The sequence below is a fragment of the Neomonachus schauinslandi genome, chromosome 2 (assembly GCF_002201575.2).
Source record: "Neomonachus schauinslandi chromosome 2, ASM220157v2, whole genome shotgun sequence".
Classification (NCBI taxonomy): Eukaryota; Metazoa; Chordata; class Mammalia; order Carnivora; family Phocidae; genus Neomonachus; species Neomonachus schauinslandi.
The window spans coordinates 83,717,151-83,729,155 of record NC_058404.1 but is presented as its reverse complement, the minus strand read 5'-3'; the positions used below and the strand labels follow the sequence as shown (position 1 = coordinate 83,729,155).

Sequence of the window (12,005 nt, the reverse complement as noted above, 5' to 3'; positions counted from 1 at the left end):
GGTTAAAGATAGCACTGTGGAGGACTCAAAAGTAGTAGACATGCAGAAGGTCAGCTGCTCAGCCTTTTTAAGGGAGTCTCTAAACTAATGACAAAAGACAGACTGAGGCACAGCACCTGGGTGGCTCAGTCAGTTAAGTGTTTGACTCTTGATTTTATTTTCAGTGATGATCCTGGGGTCCTGAGATTGAGCCCCATGTCAGGCTTTGGGCTCAGCAGGGAGTCTGCTTGGGATTCTCTCTCTCCCTTTCCCTCTGCCCCTATCCCCACTCTCTCTCAAATAAATAAGTAAATAAGTCTTAAAAAAAAAAAAAAAACAGACAGACTGGGGCAATATTAGGAGTCTTTCTCTTCATTCTCTTTCTCACTAGCTTGCTATAGTTTTAGATGAAATAGCATTAGTGGTCTGTCAATTAAGATTTTCAACCCTGGGTGCCTGGGTGGCTCTGTCAGTTAAGCGTCTGCCTTTGGCTCAGGTCACAATCCAGGGGTCGTGGGATTGAGCCCTGCATGGGGCTCCCTGCTCAGTGGGGTGTCTGCTTCTCTTTCTGCCCCTCCCCCTGCTCATGCCCTCGCTCCCTCTCTCTCTCAAAAAAAAAAACAAAACCTTAAAAAAAAGATTTTCAACCCAAAACATTATTCTAAGCAACTATGTTATATATAGTATGTAGTATAATAATAAGGTAGTATTATTTTTTATTTTAACAATGTAGTAGTATGTTAATAGATTTCCATGTTTTGTGAATGGTCGTAATTTTCCAATTTTTGTGTCTTTATAGATTATTTTTAAAATTTTAATTCCAGCATAGTTAACACACAGTTTTATATTCATTTCAGGTGTAGTGATTCAACAATTCCATACATTACTCAGTGCTCATCACAGTAATTGTACTCTTAATCCCCTTCACCTATTTCACCCATCCCCCCACTTACCTCCCCTCTGGTAACCATCTGTTTGTTCTCTATAGTTAAGGGTTTGTTTTTTGGTTTGTCTCTTTTTTTTTATTTGTTCATTTGTTTTGTTTCTTAAATTCCACATATGAGTGAAATCATATGGTACTTGTCTTCCTCTGACTGACTTATTTCACTTAGTATTATACTCACTAGATCCATCCATTTGTAGCTAATGGCAAGATTTCATTCTTTTTTATGGCTGACTAATTCTATTGTGTGTGTGTGTGTGTGTGTATATACACACACACATATATATATATATGCTTTATCCATTCACCTTTGATGCATACTTGGCTGCTTTCATAATTTGGTTATTGTAAATAATGCTGCAGTAAACACAGGGGTGAATGTATTCCTTTGAATTAGTGTTTTTGTATTCTTTGGGTAAATACCCAGTAACACGATTAATAGATTACAGGGATCCCAGAAGAAGAGAAAAAAAAGAGGCAGAAAATTTATTTGAAGAAATAATAGCTGAAAATTTCCTAAATTTGGGAACGGAAACAGAAATCTAGTTCCAGGAGGCACAGAAACTCCCCAATAAGATCAACCCAAGAAGGTCTACACCAAGATACACAGTATTTAAAATGGCAAAAGTAGTGATAAATAGAGAATTTTAAAACCACCAAGAGAAAAGAAAACAGTTACGTACAAGGCAAACCCATAAGGCTATCATTGGATTTTTCAACAGAAACTTTGCTGGCCAGGAGGGTCTGGCATGATACAGATATTTTAGTGAGAATTTAGGCCTGGCTAACTTAGATTGAGTTATCAGGAGTTATTTTTAGGGCAAGGTCTAACTCTAACTTCTTAAATCCACCACATCTATCAAATCCTCGTCTGTGGTTCTCAGCTGAAATAAAGGCACTGTGATGACCTCTAACTCATGCTTGTCTACGGACTTCTTCCTTATTCTGCAACCCCTGTGAGGAACAGTAATCCTCTCCAAACCTTCCATGTGAAATGTGATCTTTACATAACACTAGTAGGAATGGTTCTTAGTGTCCCATAATCTCGAATGTAACAATGCTGAGGTTGATAATTCTTTTATGACTTCAAAGATCCAAACTCCCTAAGTTTGCTTATCCTTCCTGGGAATTTGTTTTGCCCATTACATACGCTTAGTACTAGCTCTAGGTAAGGATAATATTGAATAATTTGGCTTACATTAATTCATCCTTGTAGCCAGCTCTTATAGGTAGTCAACTTAGGTTCTTGAACATGTTACAGCTTCTCTTGTCCTGAGACAATACCTTTCATCTGATTTCTGTGGTCTGATTATCCTCAATCTGCTACTCTCAAATATCTATCTTCTGTCTCTCTTTCAATCTTTATTTCCCCTCAATCCAGGCTGTTTTCTTACAACCCAGTTTCCTGTCTGATTTTCTCTAAAATCTAGGCTCTCTGTTTTCTTTTCTTTTTCTTTCTCTTACTCCTCACTCAGAAATATAGTATTTGTGCAGTCATTCCTACCCTAAAATATACTGTAATACTGCCAGATTTGACCTGCCTTGTCCATTGTTTGCTCACTGGTTTAGATCAATACAACATGCTTGGGGACTACAGAGTCTACTGAAAGGGTACACTACTATTAAGTAACTTGGTGTATTAATGTGGACATAGGCCAGAGATCCAAATTTTAGACATTTCACACGTTGCTATGTATTTCATCAATTACAAATGTTACAAAAATATTTGCCAATTTTCTGAAATTTACAGCCTTAACAGTATTTAATATAATGTAGTATTCAGTATTTTTAAAGTCACTAGAGGTTTATAAGGTGGAAAAAATAAATTGTTCGAGTTGTCATGGCTCAGAGATATTCTTATTAACAATCAGTTCCCAGATCTTTCTGTTTTATTATGGCAACAGATTAAAGTTTGCCGTACGACGACACTGTCCGTTCATATAGCATACTTTATCAGTCATCTAAGGGGGTGCCTGGATGGCACAGTTAAGCGGCTGACTCTTGATTTCAGCTCAGGTCTTGATCTCAGGGTCATGAGACTGAGCCCCGCATTGGGCTCCACGCTGGGCAGGGAGCCTGCTTAAGATTCTCTCTCTCCCTCTGCTCCTCCCCCACGCTCTCTCTCTTAAAAAAAAAAATAAATAAATACAAGTTTTTAGACCCAAAATATCTGAAAGTCTTGTTACAGATGAGTAGTCCAAAGAACAGTCAAGTAGGAATTTCTTACAGAAACAGTAATCATAAGCAGATGAGGTAAAGACAAAAGGATTATTAGCAAGGTCAAAACTCAGGTTATTAGCTAGACACCAACTATACAATAGAAGTATAATGCAAGTCATAAATGAGAGTCATATATGTAATTTTAAACTTTCTTGTACTCATATTTTTAAAGTTAAAAAAAGCAGATGAAATTAATAATATATTTTATTTAACCCTAAAATACCCTAAATTTTAATAATGCATTATAAAGTCAGTCTTTTTCTGTTTGTGTGATAAGAATTCAAAATCTCTATTTTATACATCAAGAACATCTCAAATTGGACTAGTAGCATTTCAAATGATTAACAGCCAGCAGGGTTAGTGGCCACCAATACTGGACAGTGGCAAGTCGAGATTTTTATGTTATAATCATACTTTAAGAAAAAATGTTTTATAGAAAAAATGAGAGACAATCGTAAATTATTTTCTCTTACCTACACAAATCTTCTTTTATGTGAAGAGAAATCAATTCCTTAGGAATATGAAAAGAAAGTATGCTCTCTGACATCTGCTCCCGGATTCGCATCCACTTATTGTCAGATGTGGGAAATCTATATAATTTACACACCGGGTTTTTTAGCACTGGGAAGGAAGAAAAACACAAAAGGTTAATAGTTAAATTATAAATATATGCCCATTAGAGAAAGATCAGTTAATAAGATCATTAATCAGTGTACCACTGTAATTATTGGTTTAATCATATTTGTATCATACATTAGTGAATTTTATCATAATTCACTAATGTATTTGAATTTCTAAGAATTTTGTTCTTTTTTTTTACTAGCTTCTGGGACATGTAGTCTTTATTAAATTAAAAAATGATACATCAAGGGGCGCCTGGGTGGCTCAGTCGTTAAGCGTCTGCCTTCGGCTCAGGTCATGATCCCAGGGTCTTGGGATCGAGCCCCGCATCGGGCTCCCTGCTCGGTGGGAGGCCTGCTTCTCCCTCTCCCACTCCCCCTGCTTGCATTCCCTCTCTCACTGTGTCTCTCTCTGTCAAATAAATAAAATCTTTTAAATAAATAAATAAGAAATGATCAAGTTCCAATATATAAATGTGGCTATTGTGTGTCTCATTAATTTCTTCCTCTTCTAAAGATTTTTTTAAAAAGATTTTATTTATTTATTTGACACAGAGAGAGAGAGCACAAGTAGGGGGAGCGGCAGGCAGAGGGAGAAGCAGACTCCCCGCTGAGCACGGAGCCTGATGCGGGACTTGATCCCAGGACCCTGGGATCAAGACCTGAGCCGAAGGCAGACGCTTAACCGACTGAGCCACCCAGGCGCCCCTCTTTTAAAGATTTTGTTAAAGCATATGTATTTATAAGTATATATGAAATATATGTATTTATATATAATACACACAAAAATTATATTACTTAATTTCTTCTGATAATTGTTAGTCAACTTTGCTCACTTATACAGTAGGTGAGAACTGACATGTTATTTCAGAGGTTTCAAACGGCCCACTACTAAAAATGTTTTTTTTCTTAAATGCTAGAAAGGTCCATTCCTTGGCTTAAGAGCTATTACAATTTAAATATTATGCATACTTTAATGCCAGTGAGTCAATAACATACTTTCCTAATACCACATATTACCAGAAGCAAGACAATGAGGTTGCGAACAAACTGTATTTGTGGGTGGGAAGTGTTTAGGGAAGAAGTAACAAGATCGTGCCATCAAGTATTTTAAAAGATTAAGGGAAAAAGTGGAGAGCCAGATAATTAAGATAATATTTGATACATTTTCATGAGGCCTTCTACCACATTCCCCAGCCATTTATTTCGGTCAGAAATTTATTTCCACTGCTGGTGAGCAATGATTGCCTTCGTTACACTCAGATACCAAAGCTTAGTGGGCAATAAAATATCAGTCAATTGCCAGTCAAGTACCTATAATTATTTGACTCCAGTTTACCAATAAAGCTGATTTAAAACAAAATTTGATACTAAAATGGAGCATGGGTTATATGAGCCAGATCTCCTCAATGTATAGGGTAAAATTCCTTTCAAAAGTTTAATGTTCTTTAAGACCATATCTCATTCACTACTTGGGTAAATATACAATAGCTTTCTGAACATTAAAATGAGGATCTATTCACCCATTCCTCTGCAATCATCCATTCTCAGAAGTATAGTCTAGACATTATCATTATCAGAATTGATGCTACATCAGAAACCTTGATTTCAAACCTCCCATTCTTTAACAACCAGACTCAAAGTTTCCAGTATACCTACTTATCCACAACTAAGAATTAGCCAGTGTTTACTTTTCAAAAGCACCAATAGAAGCCAGAAGACAGATATTTCCAGTATGTTGAGACAAAATATTTAAAATCTAGAGTTGTATGTCCAAAGAGATTATATTTTTAACATAAATATTATCTCTAAGTTTTATCAATTAGATTATATCACAGATCCACAGATAAAATTAATTGTATTTATTTTCTTTCTTTTTTTATTGAGATGTGATTGACATATTACATTAGTTTCAGGTGTACAATGTAATGATTCAGTATTTGCATGCTGTTGCAAAATGATCACCACAATAAGTCTAGTTAAGGTCTGTCACCATCATAGTTACAAATTTTTTTTCTTGTGATGAGAACTTTTGAGGTGTACTCTCTTAGTAACTTTCAAATACAGTATTATTAACAATAGTCATCAATTTGTATATTATATCCCCAAGACTTACTTATTTTATAATTGGAAATACGTACCTTTTGACGTCCTTCACCAATTTCAACCATTTCCACCCCCTACCTCTGGCAACCCCCAATCTGTTCTTTGTATCTAAGACCTTGTTTTTTTGTTTTATTTATTTATTTATTTATTAGATTCCACATGTAAGAGAGATCATATGATATTTATCTTTCTGTGTCTGACTGACCTCACAGCATAATTCCTTTAAGGTTCATTCATATTGTCACATATGTAAGATTTCATTCTTTTTTATGGCTGAGTAATATTCCATTATATATATCACGCATTTCTTTATCCATTCACCCATCAGTGGACACTTAGGTTATTTCCATGTTTTGGCTACATTGTAAATAATGCTGCTATGAACCTGGGGGTGCCAGATATCTTTTCAAGCTAGTGTTTTCATTTCCTTTGGATATATTCCCAGAAATGGAACTGCTGGATCATACAGAAATTCTATTTTTAATTTTTTGAGGAGCCTCCATACTGTTTTTCATAGTGCCTACACCAATTTACATTCCTACTAACAGTGCACAAGAGTTCCTTTTTCTCTACACAACCTTTCTAACACTTGTTATTTCTTGTCTTTTTGATAATAGCCATTATAATAGGTATGAGGTGACCATTCATTGTGGTTCTGATTAGCATTTCCCTGATGATTAGTTATATTGAGCATCTTTTCATGTACCTGTTGGCCATCTGTATGTCTTCTTTGGAAAAATGTTTATTCAGATCCTCTGCCCTTTTTTTAAACTGATTGGTTTTTTTTGCTATTGAGTTTATGATTTCTTTATATATTTTGGATATTAGGCCTCATCAGATATATTTTCTTTCATCTGAAATATAAGCCAGCCAATAAAAGAAACTATGATATCTTATTCATTTTTAAAGTGACAATGTTTCAAAGATGTAAGAATTTTACTACAACCTCTACTGTTCCATCTCTAGAGTCTGAGAATAAAAAAAAGTATCTATTGAAGTCAACATAGTGTCAGTCAGGTTAAACTATTTATGGGATCTCATGAATTCTAATACAGCTAACATGATCAGGAATATAAACACATTCTTTTATAGTAAGACAGTCTCTGAAATGCCCAAATTTTTTCTTAGTAACCTAAGTGAATATTCAATTACTTGGCTTATGGATCCTCAGTATATGTGCTGCTTTTAAACCTCTGAGGGTTTTTTCTTCAAGATTATATGGAATTTTTGTAAGAATCCTTCATTTTTCTTGCCTTTTATAAAGTAATAATTTTTTAGAAAATTTGTATTTTGAATCAAGTTACAAAATACAAAATTTTTCATTTTCTCAGTTATCCCAAAGCTAGTCTTTCCATTTTTGATTATATTGTTTTTATTTTAATGCTTTTCAGTGTATATAAATATAAATCTTCACTGAAATAGCTTAAGCAGAAATCAAGGGCAGTTGGATTAATGAGCTCCAGAACTCTCCTCTGACCACTTGGTACATATCATACAAGGACTCTGTGGGAATGCTCCTGTTTTTAAGGAAAACACTTGGGACAAATTAAAAAAAAAAAAAATCAGGCAACTTGATCATCCAAAAGAAAATCCCAATTATGTCTCCCATCTAACTTTTATGTTACAGGTTGTGATCTTCTGAAACTCAGGTCTCCAAACATTAGTACTAAATCAGGATTTCAATGTAGCTATAGTGGGATCCACCTTACAACCCCATTTAATCCAGCAGCATTCCTTATTAAACACCTACTACGCATAAAGCAAGAACACCTACTGGGTATCTTAAAATACCATATAATGGAATATGACTTAAAAAATGGAACAAAAATATGTCTCAACTTTTTACTACCATGCAAATTTATTGCACTGGTTACAAAAAAGACCAGATAATATGTTCTTAACTCAAAATTCTTATTGTGTTTAAAATGGGGAGATTTTATCGTCTTCACATAAAAGTAAGGCATGGTATTCATGCACCAAATACTGAACAATGAATGGATCATAAATGATGAATACTTGTGTCAATTTTTTTTAAGTTTCTTCCCTATAGAAGAGATACAATTCTAACAATTTTGCACACTCATTCCAGCTATGGGAATGAGTCCATCACTTTCAGCTCTGGCTTTTCATTGATGCCAATTTTCTTTTTTTATAGAAGATGTATTTCTGACCATACAATAGGCCTGTCTACTCAGAATACGATCTAATATCTATTATAAATTCTTTAGAGACCCCTGTGTGTATGCTCCTCATTTTTTTCACTGTTTCTGCCAAAACAATTGCTAAAAACATCATATGACAGATTCTGCCAAGAGAAAAGTAGTGGAGATATTCTGGACCACATCATGGTCTTGGGATGACTTAATAAAAGTTCTAAGCTGGTCCAAATATTGATACATTCCCCTTGAGGTCCACTCCCTATGGTGAGCACAGGAATAGAAAATAAATGGCAGATTTTCCCCCCAGTTTGCAGCACAACTCAAATTTCTATATTGTTTCTCTCAGACACTGTAGCAGACTTCTTTACCAAGGTAACATGCTCAGCAATTGTGAAAGCTAAGCTGTTTAATTGTGAATTATCAAAATAAAGATGCCAAAGAAATGTTCAACAATGCCAACGCATAGACAATACATAAAGGAAAACAACAAAGCATCGCTGTTAAAAGCAAACTAGGGCAGAAAAGATAAACCAGAGAGATACCACAAGAATGATTTTTTTTTTCCTGTGCCTGTTTTAGGAATGTCAGTAGACAAACAAGAAATTTACAAATTTAGATTCAGAGACAAAAGGGTCATCAAAAAGCCAAATGCTTATTTCCTCCAGTTGTCTTTAATGTATCTCTGGAGAGGAAGCTCATCTGTGATTATCTTCGTGAACTTTCTCGCATTCAGGAGGTGGTAGACGTCACATATTTAAATGGAGTCTGACTTTATTGGCTTTAAGCCTTACAAAAATCATTAGTTTAATGTCCTGCAGATTCTTGTAGAGAATTCATTCTGTAGCTTTTAACTATGCAGTTGTTTAATAGTTTAATTATTCAGCTGAGTGTACATGCATTGCCTGTTTTCCAAATGCTACATTATACTTACTAAAGATAAGTCTGTGTAATCCAATTAGATACTGACATTCCCTCATTTGTACTTGGAAATATCTTAGATTTATATACATCTGAAATGTAGGTTGGCTCTTTTTAAGATTGGATAAGAACTGAAAAACCTAAATAGAAATCACTAAAACGCTATCCTAAGCATGGTTATGGAAAAGAGGTGGCCAGAAGACATGAGAGGAACTCGGAAAACACAGCAAGGAGAGATCTCTTTTAAGAACAATAAAGATGAAAAAAAAAAGATCAAATCAATTGTTTAAAAAATGAACTCCTAAAAATGGTTTAGTTACTTTTCTCTAGGTTTGTTATAAAATCTAAATTATATTATTGTGTGTGTTGTTTTTTAAAGAAGAAAAAGAATGGAATAGAAAATAGGATATGGGCTGTGTTGGACAAAGTGCTGTTTCTGTAATCTAGCCAAAGCCATAGTTCTTGGCCCTCCATCTTTAATTTAAGGCCAAGAATAAGAAAAACTATTACAGATGTCAGAATAGGACATAAAGATAATATTTTGTGGGCATTTAGTCTCGAGTTGATGATAATTGGTGAGTTTAGTGTGTAGAATTTGGATTTTAGATGGTCAGAAAGTGATTTGCATCACTCTTTCCAGTTTGAATGATTTGCTCTGTTCATTCTGATTCAGTAATTAAAGGATACCAGTAGTAAAGGTAGAAGGTGGCTCATATTTTATGCTGAGCAACCTGAAATGACCTATAATTCTCTGAACTCAAGTTGCTTCTCACCAATTTCCTTCTGTTCAAAGAATTCCCTGCGTCTCAAAGGAACATTCCTCCTTCCTGGCTATCAGTAAACTCAGCTGTGCTAGCACCTCTTCCAGGAAGACTTCCTTGGCTTCTACCCCGTCTCTTCCTATAGGTTTGTCTCCTTTGTCCTTCCCATCCCCATCTCTGTCATGGTTCTTAACCAGTTGTGCCACAACTGACTCCTTATTATTCCATGCCACCCACTGGAGTGTAAACTTTGTGAAGGCCAGGATGGTGCTGTTTTTCTTGTCCTCATTTTATCTCCCACACCTAGCACAGTGCCCAGTAAATACAAACATTCCACAGAAATAAGCTTAACCCTTGCAACTCAGATGTTTCCCACCATTACTTTCCCCAAAAGAACAGTTAGATCACCAACAACTGTGTGAACTGAGAGAGAAACATGTAAGAGTAAAGAACATAACTGAAAACCTCACTTTAAGGAAGCACAGGCATCGGAATGAAGGATGAAAAAAACCTGATTAAGAGGAAGGCCTCCTCCTATTTGTCCACAAAATGTTAGCTTTTTGGCCATATCATCTTCTTGCCTTTATTTTCCTTCTAGTTTTACCCGAGATGGGCAGTGAAGGAGGTAATGGACTTGCTACAGGGAGATAGCTGAAGCATTTAAAGGTGTCTAAGAGATGATTCTTTTGATTATTAGATAATGAAATTCACTCTTCCACTGAAGCTATTTAACATTCTAAATATATTAGTACACAGTAATGAAAATATATGGAAATTCCAAAAGAGCAAAGTTAACGGACTCTATCATATTTGTTAAAACAGCCAAGAGCAAAGAAATCTGGTGAGTAAATGTAAAGGATCAAGGGCCAGTATGAAAGGTCAAAATGGCTCCAAATTTTATATAGCAGAGACTTATAAATACAAGGGCAAGGGCGCCTGGGTGGCTCAGTTGGTTAAGCGACTGCCTTCGGCTCAGGTCATGATCCTGGAGTCCCGGGATCGAGTCCCGCATCGGGCTCCCTGCTCGGCAGGGAGTCTGCTTCTCCCTCTGACCCTCCTCCCTCTCATGCTCTCTGTCTCTCATTCTCTCTGTCTCAAATAAATACAAGGGCAAAATCTATTTAAATTAGTGTGGGGAAAATACAACAGAGATATCTTTGGTTATATAAAATGACATCATCTAAAAATCAACAAGGTAGTTGTAGATTTCATAGCTCATGAATGAAAAGAAAGGGGGAAACAGGGAATTTGCTTTTCTGCTGGAATTCATCAGGACTTAAAATGAGTAAAGAGGGACATATTTTTAACAATCTCTTAATGTATTCTGAGCCATGAATGGCTTTGGATGGGGGTATTAGTGAGGAGAATGTTACCCCAATATTTAGGTATTGTGAAAGGCAGCTAAAATCTATGGTGTCATATGAGGCAGGAAACATTTTTTTTAAATAATTTCCATACCCAACGTGGGGCTTGAACTTACAACCTCAAGACTGCTGTACTGACTGGAGGCAGTTTAAAATGAGAATTTGACAGTAATTTATCTGAAGTATAAATTGAAATGATGATACACTTGCTATTAGCCATTTGACAGCATTTATTGAGTTCCTATTGTATTCCTGGTCCTGGAGATACAGAAATAAATAAGCAATGTTCCTTCTTCTTAAATAGCATATAATGTAGCATCTTCTGCAAAGTAGTAGATGGCTTAACTCTAATTTGAGAAAAAGAATCAAAGATATAGTGGCCTATTTTGAGAAAAAGTGTGATTCATCTGTGAAGCAAGAAATGCAAAACACCAATAAATTCTCCAAACAGGAAAGGGACTGCATGGATCTAGGACGGACAGCAGGGAAGTCCCCTCACTTTTATTTAGATTCCAACTTACACGGTCACAGAAATCTCAGCTGTCAGATATACCCTCTGTGAATATGGAGGACGGCATGCACGGTAATACACAGCATGAACGTGCTCTTCAAAGAATATAAAGGATAATTTCACGACTCAAGCAGTATGGAATTCAGCCAAGGAAGATGCTGTATCAGATCTAATGCTTGCTGACAGGGGAAAACTCACTCAAAATGTGAAGAAAGGAGGAAACGTTGTGACAGGGCCCATTAGCTCCCCAGATTTGGCATAGTGCCAGAAGGGTCCATGGGCTGAAGTACTCTGTAGCCTTATACTTTTACAAGGAATCCTGGGAGAACTGGGACTCTAGAGAGAATTATCTTCTTCACAGAATTTTGAAAAGGTATCTTTCTGGTCAGGCTTATTAAATAGAAATAACTTCTGAGAAAGACAT

At 35.8% G+C, this 12,005-nt stretch overlaps 1 protein-coding gene across 5 annotated transcripts in view; it reads right to left on the bottom strand.

The window, feature by feature from the left end:
• Nucleotides 1-12,005, bottom strand: part of INPP4B (inositol polyphosphate-4-phosphatase type II B) — a 368,840-nt gene that overhangs the window by 187,848 nt on the left and 168,987 nt on the right. For all 5 annotated transcript variants that reach the window (XM_044912611.1, XM_021679326.1, XM_044912613.1 and 2 more), the window contains exon 9: nucleotides 3,616-3,763. In XM_044912611.1, the coding sequence (XP_044768546.1) occupies nucleotides 3,616-3,763 (148 nt within the window). The remainder of the gene's footprint in view (nucleotides 1-3,615; nucleotides 3,764-12,005) is intronic.